Below are 13,381 nucleotides of genomic sequence, written 5' to 3' on the forward strand. Positions count from 1 at the left end.
TACCAAGAAGATGAGAAGTTTATTGGTTTTAAGTGGAGCACTGTTTTCTTTCTTTCTTGTTTCTTTTTTACAAAAGCAGCAGGCAGAGAGTAAAGAAACATTTGCAGAAGCCTGGACTGATCTAAAAACAGCAGGAGAGTAGTTTTAGGTTATTTTGGGGGATACCACACCGCAGAAAACACTGCAGTGAAAAATTATACTTCAGTTGAATTTGTGGTTTTAAAAAAACACACACCCAAAAATAAAAATATATATATATGAAAAAAAAAAACGCCTGCAGCTTTTCCTAACATACACCAGAACACTTTCATTTGGTATTAAAACACACAGTCGAGTTCATCGCACACATCCACACACTGCTGGTTATGCTGCAATAAATAAAAACAACACAATACTAGAGGACACATCATAAGAGTTTGTGACTCTTTCTAGGAAGTTATAAAATGCTTAAATTACACATCTGAACGTCTCAATTAGTCATGGGTAACAAAGACTATGCTCTTTGCTTGTTCCTCAACTCCTCGGTTATTTCAAAACAAAGTTATTTTATAAACATGTACATCTAAAGTCCAATATCACACACAGAAGTCAAATAAATCAGTGGAAAAACGTGACATCTACTTTACAGATGAAGAGGTTTGACAATATATGCTTAAAAAAAACACACCTGCCGTTTATTTATGATCATTACAATCAAGAGAACATTCATATCTTCACTCAATTATTAAAGTAATACAGTGGTACTTTGAGATATGAGTGAACCGATATGTGCGGTACAGTTGTCTTATTTTTTTGCTTTTACTTAGATAGATAGCAGATAGTGATTTTTTATTATTAATTTTTTTGTTATTGCCACCCTGCGTTTAATTTACAGTCAAACTAAACATTAAACACAGATAATTTAACAACCAAATAGCTCTGCTTTGTTAACAAATGCCAAACAATGAAAAACGTCACACGGGAAAAAAACACTTTGGAGCAACACATGTAAACAGATAATATAACAGTCACAGGCAAATATTTTTATCCCTCCACGAAGAACAGCTAATTTTACTGCCAAGGAGTTTTGACTGCATGTATATCCTATTTCTGTATTATACTGCCCCCAGGTGGCCATGGCTCATACACCACAAGGAGAAGCCCAATGTCCATTGAATTGAAGCAAATAATGTGGCAATTGAAAAAAAAACAAGTTTACATTGCATTTAATTATGTCATACTGTATATTTATATAAAGTACAATATTATAGAGTGCTAATTTATATATTAGAAAACATTTTTTTGGGGGGGAGGCATTTCAAATGAACTCATATCCCAAGGTACCAGTGAAGCTGGAAACCAACCAATTGGTTGAGATTAATGCTTTAGTGATACAAAAAAAAAAAAAAAACGTACCAGTTTGTGTCTTACGATCACGTTTGGAGTACAAAAACATGTAATGACGACATTTAAAAGTTGCAGATGTGGAAAACCAGGACAAATGATCAAGTTACTATAAGCAGTTACCAAGGTTAAGATTAAGACAACTGTGTAAACACGCTTCTCCTCTATGGGATAGGAACACTCCTTTCATCATTCAGCATCAATTAAACGCTTTAATCAGGTCCTAAATTTACAAAAGAATGTCTTCAAGTTGTTTAAAGTGTATCAGTACCAAAAAAACACCACAAGAAAAACTCCCTGTTACACACTTGTCTCCCCAAAGTCCACAACAAACACGTTACAATTATTTATACAGCCTTTTGTTTCCCTACACGAGTGAATGTGCTTGTTAAAATGGTTGAAATCAAAACGTGTCATTACAGTAGTGCACTGTAAGCCTGCAATACTGTACAATGCCAAGCACAGTCGACACACACAGAGCACGTTTTGTTCTGCTGCTGCAGTAATGATGCAACAGGCTGGACGCGAGTTTCCTGTTTTCCCCCAAAAAAAAGGAAGAAAAAAAAAAAAAAAAGCTACGACCAGGCAGTGTGAGCGCAGCAAGCTGGGAGAGGGGGAAGAAGAAAAGTCGAATTTGGGGTTTAAAGTTTTTTTACATTCTTGCATTCTTGTTGTTCTCCCTTTGTAAATGCTTGTATTTTATGTTAAATTGATGAATTTTTATTTTAAATGCTTTAACTAAAGTTACTTGGCACTTACTTTACATCTTTTGATCCTTCCTGTTTTTAAAAACGAACCTAAACTGTCGAATGTAAAGCATGTAGAGTGCATTTGTCATATTACAAGCTTGTTCCAAAATTGGATAAAACCAATTCTGCATGACAACATGAAAAAAAAAAAAAAGAATTAAACTGAATTCTTTTAGATACCTGAAATGCCATACATTCAAAACATGACCCCAATCTGATTTTGCTTCAAGCTAAAACCAAAACCAAAACCAAACCATCACCTCAAAGCAATGACAAGTCACCAATTTGCCCCTCAAATAATGTAGAACGACACTCCAGGTTATGATAAGTTGCATATCTTATTCCTGTGAAGCCATTGCATAAAACAAATGTGACTAACAAAGAAGGGGAAAAATGCTAATTTTAATCCAAAATGGCCACCAGTCAGAATTCTACTTCCTGTTTATCTTCCTCCTCCCACGAGAAATCCTCATCAATTTAGACTATTTAGGTCATGCGTTGCCATGACAACCACGGGGGAGAACCCGGAGGGACTCCAGGAAAGGAAGACGTGGCTGGAATACGCGACTCATCTTCACAACACGACTTGAAGTGCAATAAAATCTAAACTGGGATTTACGCTCACTGTAAAACATGTTGGTTCCCTTGTGAGAGTAGATTCCCTGCCTTGTGGGAGTAAATAAAGAACCAATAAAAAGGTCCAATTAGTTATGCTTGTGAATTGGACGAGCAAGAGTGTTAAAATATTGTTTTAAAAATATATGAAGATGGCAACTGAAAATACTGTGCACTTCAATATATATTTTTTTAAATTAATCTAAAATTTAAATAACGGCAAGTATAGACAATGAGAGGTTGATATTTTTTAAATTAAATTTTGTTTATGTTTTAAATTAAATTAACAGAAATGTGTAAATGGAAAATAGAGATGCTGTCAGCTTTATTTTGTAATTTTTACTTTTATTGAAAATGGTTTTACTAAATTAAAAGAATGTGTAAATGACAAGTAGATTACAGAGAGATGCCGTGAGATTTAAAATGAGTAAATGTATATTTTTATTTAAAAAAAACAAAAACAAATGTTTTTTAAGCTGAAACTTAAAGAAGCTTTCATTTTGTTTAATTGTATTTGACAAAATGTAAGCAGTCCTAAAAAAAATGAGCATGTCAGCGTATTTAAATTTTAACAATGTTTAAAAAAAAAAAAAAAAAAAAGCATTTCAATTTTTATTTTATTTTTTAAAATTGAATGGAAATAGAAAAAAAATATTTTCTAAATGTATGTGTTTTTTTTGTTTTTTTTTACTTTTTAAAACGTATGTAATTAAAAATTCATTGTAACTGTAAGAAAGTGACAATGCATGGCAGGAAAGGATACTTTGAGTATTACATTTAAAAATATTTTAATTGTCATCTTTTTAGTCAAATAAAAAAAAATGCATTCATTTTGAAAGAATGCGAATAGAGATGTTTAGTGACCTGACTAAACTAAAACCTGAGAAATGAATAAATGAGCTAGCTGAACGGGAAAAACACATTTAGGGAAGAATAAGAAGCAGAGGCGCCTTGTTAACATGTGAATGTGCATGTGTGTGTGTGTGTGTGTGTGTGCGTGTGTGTACATGCTCAAGTCCTTAATGCACACGCACTCACCCTGCCGAGCTTTGTGTGCTGTGCGCGTGTGCGTGTGTGCGGTTAGCCCAGCTTGGTGATCTGTAGGTCTCCGTCTATTCGCACCGTGTCGATGGAGGCCAAAGATTTTACTTTGTGGTAAAAGTCAAAGAGCTGGTGTCCGTCCACGAATATCCGGAACCTTTGGTGCTCGCAGTGAATCTCCACCTGCAAGCGGAGACACGCTTGTGTCAAATGCGACACTCAACTTTGGTAACCATAACAGTGTCGGAATGCAACCGGATGTGTGGGAAATGTGTTGAAATCTCGCCACCAACTGTGTTTGAGCCGGTCCAAGGTAACAAGCTGACCGGGTTGAAGTCTCGCAAAGCAAACGGAACAACCTAAAATGTGCAAATGTTTGCATGTTTGAGCACGAACCAGTAAACAAACAAAGCGCGCCGCATGTCCAAACGCATGTCGTTGCATTGATGAGGAAACATGTCAGCCTTAATCTGCAGCCCGCAGCTTCTGGCGCTGAGTTTTATCGGCTGGATGCTCTTACATAAGCAGCGACATAACATTAGCATCGGGTTCAATCTGCCAGAGAGGTATTTCTAATATTTTGGCCTCATTTTGGATACAGCTGAACCTCATTAGACAAGTAAGTGTATATTCTTAGCCGAGTACCAGATGTGTCACTACATTAAGAATTATTAGAGCAGAAATGTGTGGACCAGAGGTCACATGGCATAAATTCATCACACGTTATCTACAACGGCTGTCATGCAGAAACAACAGTGTGTATCTACACGGATGTGGAATTTCCTGTTTGTTTGTTAGTTGCACAGTGCTGGAAAAATGTTTGCGTTATTTCACAACAAACAAGTTGTATATAAATATCAGACTTTTTGCAAGATTGAATCTTGTATGGCATGTAGGATGAAATGCTTCATTTATCATCAGTGTAAAAAATATGCCAAGGTCTCAGCTGTAGTAATATTAGTTGTTTTTTGCAGACAATAATAAAATCTATGGTTGAAAGAATTTTTATATTGTCTGTCTTGTTTGGCACCCGGGGATTGGCACATTTGTGGATTTTTTTTCTTTTAAAAAATATATATTTTCTCCTATTTGGGATTTTTCTTGCTTTATGCAGTATTTTTTCCCCTGTTTTTTTTCCCCCATTTATTCCAGTTTTGCATGGAAAACTTTGAATGTTTATCAGTGTTTTTTTTGTATATATATATATATATATATATATATATATATATATATATATATATATATATATATATATATTTTTTATAAAGAGAAAGAATATAATGTTTTTTTTTTTAAATTATTAATCAAGGGGGCACTCAGGGTGCAGTGCCACACTTTTGACGGTCCATGGTGTTATATGTTTAGCATTAAAGCTGCACTTTGTCGAAAATTGCCCCAAAATATTTTTACAATAGCCTTTTTATTTGACAGAAACATTTTTAACTCATTCACTGCCAGTCATTATAGAAAATTTTTACATTTCCAATACTCACGTGATATTACATTCAATAATTATATATAAACCGAATCTACCAAATAACAGAATAGACTCCCTACTTTTTGTCCCGTCCCGTTCTTTTATAATTGACAGCAGAAAAATGTAGGTTTGCCAAAATACAGCCATTTCTCCCATGGACTCTGAAACTGTGTTTATTTCCTATAAAATGGGGCAATGATGTCATCTACCGGTGGTTGGGCATCAGTAAAGTTGTTTCCAAGTTTGATATTTACAGTGGAGCATGCTCAGATTCGCCCCCATTTAGCACCGCTCTAAAAAATACAATTGACAAGTATACTTGTCAAAGGCAGTGAATGAGTTTAATTAGTAGATTAACACCTTAGCTGTTCATAATGGGAACTCCTGCAAGCGTCTGGCCAATAGTTTTCAGACTGGATTCGGGTTTGAGTTTCCCGCCCCCTGTCTCTGACGACATGTGCGCATTGTTTACGACGTGAAGGGAAAATGCAGTTTCATTTTTTTGGCCACAGGTGGCAATAGAGATTCGAAATTTGATTTTCTGCGTTCAGTAAGTAAAAGCGGCGTCTTCTGTTGCAACTCTGATGCAAAAATGTTCATGGATTTATGTGTGAAAATGGCTCATAAACATGTAGTTAAGTTAGGTAAACCCCAAAGGACAGTTGCTACAAACAGTTTACAAGGCAGCTGGACACGTGCAGGTCCAAGTTCTACGTAAGTCCAGTTGTTCCACCGGGACTGCAATTATTGTGTTGGACAAAACCGCGACATGTTTTATCACTGTCATCAAGATGCGGTTTGTTTTATGGAAGGAAAACAAGGACAATCGCTTATTGTCACCAGGCGAGCTTCAAACAACACATGAATCCTTCCTAGCGACAATGAATGTATTTTAGTTGCCCGAAACGCGACTCCTCAAAATTCGTTCAGTAAAGTTGGACAAAAATAAGTTCCCGAGATCAGTTTCATGGAGCAACATGGATGGGCATGTCTATAACAGTAAATTCCAACAGGAAGTCGGCCATTTTGGTTATTTGAAGCAGCCATTTTGGGCTCGTACTTGGGCAAACTCCTACTAGGGAATTTGACCAAATAAGTCCCATTTAGAAGATAGTATCCGAATGATAAACATTAAATATACGTTTGGAATCAATTTGTGATGAATGAAATTATTTTTTACCCTAAAAGGCTGATCTGGGATGAAGGGAAAGTAGACGGTGGAGGCTTCCTCCTCGGTCCACTTGCCGGCCACGCGGGCGCTGCGCAGGAACTGTCGATCCGAGAAGCGGGCGGTGAGTTTGAGGGCCACGTCGTACGCCGCCTCCTCCTTGTCCTTGTCCTTATCCCGGCCGCAGGTCAGGCTGACGTCAAAGCTGAAAGGTTAAAGGGGAGGGACGGCGAATCAGCACAGGGGTTTCCAGATGTTTCAGTCTGAAGGCTAATCTGGGATGATGGTTCGAATGAATCATAATCCCCGCTGCTCGTTTGGGCGAGCATCCGGCACCCTGCAGCTCGGTGTGCGCACATGCAGAAAACTGACGCTAACGAGCTTGAGGGGCAACATGGACAAATGTATTGGGACACCTCAATGTGACAGGGAAGTCTGGAAAATTCCTGCTAGTGTTCCAATCAAATGTAAACATGAAAAAAAATCATGTAGCTAACCACAAAAAGAAAGTATTGAATGTTATACGTTGCTGTAAACTATGTAAAAGAATGATTTTATTCAACTGTCTCTATTTTTACATTTTCGCCAATAATGAGTAGGTCTAAAATATAACACGAGATAAACGTGGGTTCCCTTTAGCCCAGCATGTTGAGAATAACTAAAGTCCAGTAGTCCAACTATTTATTGATGACTTTATTGAGCAAACATATGTGTGTCCCAATACTTTAGTCCAGTGGTAACGCAAACTTTTGTAATGGATGTGGCCAGCTGCAGTGAGCGATGAAGTCACCACGAGTCGGGCGGGGCGGCTGAGTTCCACGTTGAACTTTCCATTTAGGGTCAAGTCACACCCAGACAAGTCGACGTTCTTTTTTTTTTTTTCTCCCTCTCAATCGTACTGGAGAGGGAACGCCCTGACATACTTAAAGAAGTCGCCATTCACCTTCATGTGGCGCCCACAGCAGTAATTATTCATTAGATTGGGGGTAGGTGGGCGAGGGGAGTGGTTCGGCAAGTCTGGCCGTCCTCTAGAACAAAAGATTTATCTCCTTATATCAGGCGTTGGCAACATAAGGTTTGTGTGCTTTCTATAGCCCTGCCAGAGCAGTTTATCTGGCTTAAAAATACATTCAGGAATAGTTATGACAAAAAAAAAAAGTCTCCAAAATGTAGCTCACAATTGCTCATATTTAATATCTGTATATACCAGTACCGGTCTATGGGCCATTTGGTCCCGGACAAATGTCAACAAACAAATGTCTTTGGGCAGTCTCAGAAAGAGAAAAAGATCACATGATGAGATGGGAAGAGGAAGTGCCTAAAACTGAAAATTGCAGCCACATACTGGCTAATAAAGTAAAGTAAAAAAATAAATAAAGTAATAAAAAAAATAAAAATAAAAAAAATCCTGTCCCACCGCCCACTCTGTGTTGTGCACACACATGGCCAACAATGAGGCACTCTAAAACAGCCACACCAGCACAAAGCCGGTCCACACGCTGGCTTTCAAGTCTGACTTTTGTTGTTTTGTTTTTTTCCCTCAATCTTCCGCCTTCTCTCCATGATATACATGTACTCATGGCATACAATGAGGCGCTCTAAAGTGGCATCATCAGAGGATGTACTTTAATCTAATCTAAGAAATGTTTCTTTTATGTTTTTCCAACCAAAATAATAATAATAATAATTGTACCTGTCTGGCTCCAAGTCCACAATGCCCATCACGATGATCTTCTTCCCGGGCCTCATGCCGCCTCGGATGCGTCCACTGAAGGGCACTGTCTGCACATTAGGGGGGGGGGGGGGGGGTGGTTAATACACTTAAACGTTTACATTAAGCATTTAAAAACAAAAACAATTTTTTTTTAGGGCAGTACAGAGAACTAGTGGTTTGCCTCGTTGTTCTAAGGTTCTTAGATCAAATTCCTCCAATTCGCTTTTTTTCCTGCGTGTAACGGGGTTGGAGGAGGGTGGGAACAAGGCAAGACAGAGATGTCTTTTTGCTCTGATAAATGTGCATTGCCCTAAAAAAATTTTTTAAAAAAAAAATGCCAGCAGGTACTAGTTAGCCCCATGGGCAACATAAGTAGCCCACGGGTCTGTGAAAATGCTATATGCAGTGTGTGCCCTATAATTAATAAGGCAACCAGTCCAGGATGTACTCAGCTTCTCTCATTAAAAGATTTTCCCCCTCCAAAACATGCATGTTGGCTTCACTTAAGATTCTAAATCGTCAATATTTTACATATAATATTTGTCATAATTTTAAACGTGAGTTTAGATACTATTATCTATAGGTGCTGTTGACTGGGTGACCAGTTCTGGATGTACCCCACTTCTTTCACCATGTCTTTTCTCTCATTCTCTCTCTCTCTCTTTCTCTCTCCAAAAATATCATGTGGTTCATTGTACCTTATAAACTGTCCAAAGGTGTGAACGTGCTTGTAAATTCTTGTTCATGTGCATGTAAGACTATAATTGCAAATGACCCAAATTAGCGAGGATAATCTGTAGCTCGAATTTGCCCAAAAAATTTAAAAAAAAAAAAAGGGATGAATGGATGTACATTTCCTCCCCATTCAGTCCTACCAGCAGCCGTGCTAGATCCTCCTTGTCAGGTGAGATGAGGCCGACGTTCCCCAGCGAGTCGTTCAGCTGCTCGTCCTCCACCATCTGCAAAGCAAATCATTTTTTTTAAGCTAATGTAATAAGCACAATAACGGTCCTTGAACACAATAAGGCAGCTCCGATCGAGCGGGTCAATCCCTCCGAGTGCCGGTGGGCCAGGTGAGCCCCCTGCACCCACGAACGCCTCCCCTCGCATGGGTGCACAAAGCTGCGGTGCGGGAATCAAACACATGCACGCACACAAAGCGATTTGAAACAGCAACCCGCCGCGTCGGGCTGCAAGAATACTCACAATCGCGTCGTTTTCTGCTGCCTGCACCGCCATCTTGAGCCGCATAGGATGCTGTCTGTCCCGGAGGAGGAGGAGGAGGAGGAGGAGGGTGAAGAGGGGGAGGAAGAGGAGGAGGGGGAGTGAAGAGCTGCCCTGACGGCCGGCTTGGGAGCGCCGTGTGTCGGCGTCGTGGCACTCCTGCAGCCAGGAGGACTTCTTGCGTCGTCGTCGTCTTCCGGCTTTCTGGCTGCGTATGGGCGGCCTAGCAGCAGTGGTGGTAGCCGGAGGGCATCCCCGCCTCGGGTGGCTGCTGTTTATCTGCTGACGTATGCTTTATTCATAATTACACACTCCCCACGCTTAATCCCCGTCTGTTGAAGAGGGCTAATCACACACTTCACCCAATTACACGACATGGGCGTGGGGGTGTTTATTTTTAGGCTAACCACAACGTCCATCTTGTAATTTTTAATTGACTAGTTTATAGAAGAAGAAGAAAAGAAAAAAACATACTCCTTTAAAAATCAGATTTATTTGTCCCGTTCTAATTGCTTGACAAACCAGCGCCCTTTTTTTTTTTTTTTTTTTTTTTTTTTTTTTAAATGCACTGCTGCCTCCATGTGGGCATTCTTTGCTATTGCAAGTTTAAAAGTCCAATCTGTTCAAAGCAAACATTTAGCACATTTTACAGTACGTTAGTTGTTTATGATAAATGTGTTTGTTGTCTTTTTACGTTTAGAAGGCCGGAAACAAAATTACATGTTTTCCCCGTGACAATTTCATGTAGTCCAGTTAATGGATGGATGGATTGATGGATGGATGGATGGATGGATGGATGGATGGATGGATGGATGGATGGATGGATGGATGGATGGATGGATAGTTTGCTGCTAGAAAAAATGGTAAATATACGGTACTCACTATCACTAACTTCTTGTTTACCATGAGTTTCTTTTTATGGTATGTTCTATGCTGTCATTTTGATTTTTCACACGTTTTTTATTTTTATTTTATTTTTCTAAATTAACGAGATTTTTTTATTTTTTAGTGGTAAGTAAGCAGTAAACCGATATATAAACAATCACATACAACTGAACAAAATATACAAATAGGCAAACGAAAGGCAATAAAATTGTTACAGGCCAAGCCTGGCTCTATCAATCGTGTTATGGGGGAAAGAGTATTGTAGTGCCGCACTTTGGCACAAGGGGGCGGTGTTGGTTCGGAAAAGCAGCGGAAAAATGCTTCAAATGTACTAATTTCAAACATTGAATAGTTGAATTAAAATAAGGTAAAGTAACAATAATAAAATATTTTGTGGAGAAGTCTGCAGTTGGGAAAATTAAAAAGGTTTATAATGTGTAACTGGCGTCTATGATCAAATTAAGTTGAGGTAATTAACAACGTACACCGCATTGGACATCCGGGCATTTGTGTTTCTTTCCCGCAATGCAAAGGTATTTGTCTGTGAGTACCAGCATGCAAACGACATCAGATTTTGAAATCAAAATAATCATCACAAATCCAATTTATTGACGCTTTTCAATGAGCGGAGATGCGTCCTTTCACCTGATGACCGCCATTTCCATTTCTGACGTACACGCTCGCAATTGTCCATAACGTCTTTTTCTATAAACGTCAAACAGACTTACGAAAAGGAAACTACGAGTACAGTAAATTTACTTCATTTTTACAAACAAAACAAACAACAAACTGAAAGTGCCCCTCCCCTCCCCTCCTCTTCCCTTCTTCCTCCAGCAGGAGGCTCCGCCGTGCCCGCCGCCTCTGCAGCTATGACCGCGGCGGAGGAGGCGGCTGCCGGCCGGGAGGATGCGATGATGGCGGCCTGCGCTGCGGCTGACTCCACCGAGATGGGAGATTGGGTAAGGTGCACCAATTTTGGTGGAAGGAGGAGGAGCGTGTCAGTGTGGTGCATGGATAGGAACAGAGACGTCACACTGCATGGCGTTGTTGTTAATTGCGTGCGTGAAAGAGCCTGTCAGGATCATTTTTGATCCACTTGGTTGCAGCAGCGGCGAGGAGGAGGGAATTGTTCCGGAATAGGAAGTGGACCAAACGCTTTTCAACATTCAGCTGTTGCAAGAGTGCATGCATGGAGCTAACTTCTTGCAATTTATGTCACAAATAATACATTTTCAAAGCAGATTATGAAGCAGAAATTCTTTAGTGCAGGCAGCATGAAGGCCTAGTTAGCATGTCTGCTTACAGTTCTGAGGTTGCATGTTTGAATCCAGGCTTTCACCTTCCTGTATGTTTTTTTTTTTGTCTGTTGTCCACATCCTTAGCGACTACTCAAAGGGTGTAGTCTAAAACTTCAATTTTTCCTAACATGAATGTGGTGACCAATCCAGGGCATACCCCCTTCTTTTTTTTTCAATACTCTTGAGTGTGAATGAGATTATTAATATTGTCTATAAATGCTCTGCGATTGGTTGGCGACCAATCCAAAGTGTGCCCGGGTTCTCACACCAAATGTAATTTTTATTTTTCCAATAAGATGCACATTAGAATAATTTGATACCCTGAGTTTATGCTTGTAGGGTTAACTGAAGTCTCTAAATTGTCCATAACTGTGAACGGTGATTTAAAAAAATAATAATATTTGTTTGTCACTACGTGCCTGCGTTTGGCTGGCGACCAGTCCTGGGTGTATACTTCTATCATGAAAAGTCTTTTTTTTTTCTCCAAAAGCATGAATGTCAGGTTTACTGATGACTCAAAAAATCACATATTGGAAACTCTAAATTGTTTGTAGGTTTACATCTATGTATAAATGTTTGTTTGTGTATATGTGCCCTGCAATTGGCTGGCAACCAGTCACGGGTGAACCCTGCCTCTCTCACCAAAAGTCAGCTGGAAGAAATTGCATCCTGCTACCCTAATGAGAAAAAGCCGTTTCGAAATAGGATGAAAGTAATTCCTTCCATGTCACCTGTGTGCGCGTGCTTATTGACCAAACCTGTTCTCCCACTTTGCAAGCATGCCGAATGAGGCCCAGGTTGTTGTTATCAGCGTTCCACACTTCATCGTTCCATCTTCATCCCCTGCACGTCTTATCTTTTCCTCTCCATCGTCGTCTTCACATGTAAGTTTTGCTTCCTCTTATCTCATATTCGTGCTGTGTTGCTGCTGCTGCTGCGAGATGGACTTCTGCTGCCTTCGATGTGATTTTTAGACGTGTCGGAAGATGTCGGTCGGAGTGGCAGAGGTGAAAGCCAGCAGATTAATTATTATGAAACAACACCAGCCTCCCGCTCTCTAATCTCCCAGCTGGGAAAATGTTGGATTAATGCTGAAAGAAAGTTTTTTTATTTTATTTTTTGTTTTACGGTGTTCTTAATTTCAATTTTTAAGATTTGGCAATGCTGTCACATGAGTTGTTCACATTGGGGTGAAAGGGCAAAACTATTTTGACCTGTTTGCATTCTTGTGGAGCTGAAGTGAACAGTTTTGAAAACTAATTTAACTGTGTATTTTTTCTCTTCTCAATTTTGCAATTGCAATCTAACATGCGATTATATTTTTCAAGGTTCTCTTCCCATGCATTTTTTTTTAACACAGAAAAGTAATAACTTAATCTGCATTAAAATAAGCAATCAGAATGATTATACATGATCGTTTTGGTTTTAAGATTAGGCTTACACTATAATAAAAACAAATAAAACACAAGTTAATATTAAAATCTACTTCTACTTCAATTAGATATTAAGTTACACATCTTAAGTAAACACTTTCACTTTTGCATTCTTGTAAGTGTCGACATCACAAAATCCTACCAAACAAGTGTTGCTTAACCATTAGTTAATCGGATTACAACAATAATGCAAACAAATCTGTACCTTTATCTCTTTAACTTTTCATGTTTCATCAAACAATGATATGGAAATGTGTGGACTGCATTTGACCTTTGACCCGTAAAGGGATATGAATATGTCGTTTCATCGTAGTTTGCTTAAAAAAAATTAAAAAAAAAATGGTATAAACATGCTACTGGCTTGGCTTATGCATAAAAAAATACTTTATTATAA

General features: G+C 38.9%; 2 protein-coding genes across 6 annotated transcripts in view; one reads left to right on the forward strand and one right to left on the reverse strand.

Annotated features, from left to right (window-relative positions):
• Positions 1–9,758, reverse strand: lgalslb (lectin, galactoside-binding-like b). Its single transcript, XM_077495210.1, has 5 exons — positions 9,354–9,758; positions 9,023–9,106; positions 8,127–8,215; positions 6,446–6,638; positions 1–3,971 (listed from the first exon to the last, which is right to left on the reverse strand). Exons 1-5 carry the CDS (start codon positions 9,396–9,398, stop codon positions 3,828–3,830), a joined length of 555 nt encoding a protein of 184 aa, XP_077351336.1. The 5' UTR covers positions 9,399–9,758; the 3' UTR covers positions 1–3,827.
• abch1 (ATP-binding cassette, sub-family H, member 1) overlaps positions 9,518–13,381 on the forward strand; it is an 18,854-nt gene continuing 14,990 nt past the window's right edge. Inside the window, exons 1-2 of one of the 5 annotated variants that reach the window (XM_077495206.1) lie at positions 9,518–9,658; positions 11,091–11,215. In XM_077495206.1, the coding sequence (XP_077351332.1) occupies positions 11,126–11,215 (90 nt within the window). In that variant the 5' untranslated portion in view covers positions 9,518–9,658; positions 11,091–11,125. Of the gene's footprint in view, positions 9,659–11,090; positions 11,216–11,239; positions 12,439–13,381 lie in introns of those variants that run through there. The other 4 variants (XM_077495208.1, XM_077495207.1, XM_077495204.1 and 1 more) reach the window with 4 other exon arrangements.

The sequence above is a fragment of the Festucalex cinctus genome, chromosome 14 (genome assembly GCF_051991245.1).
Source record: "Festucalex cinctus isolate MCC-2025b chromosome 14, RoL_Fcin_1.0, whole genome shotgun sequence".
Lineage (NCBI taxonomy): Eukaryota > Metazoa > Chordata > Actinopteri > Syngnathiformes > Syngnathidae > Festucalex > Festucalex cinctus.

Coding starts and splice junctions, on each gene's coding strand:
- lgalslb (XM_077495210.1), bottom strand. CDS start 9,398: ATGCGGCTCAAGATGGCGGTGCAGGCAGCAGAAAACGACGCGATT. Junction 9,107..9,353: donor CAGCAGAAAACGACGCGATT/GTGAGTATTCTT, acceptor TTTGCTTTGCAG/ATGGTGGAGGACGAGCAGCT. Junction 6,639..8,126: donor GTGGACTTGGAGCCAGACAG/GTACAATTATTA, acceptor TTAACCTTTCAG/CTTTGACGTCAGCCTGACCT.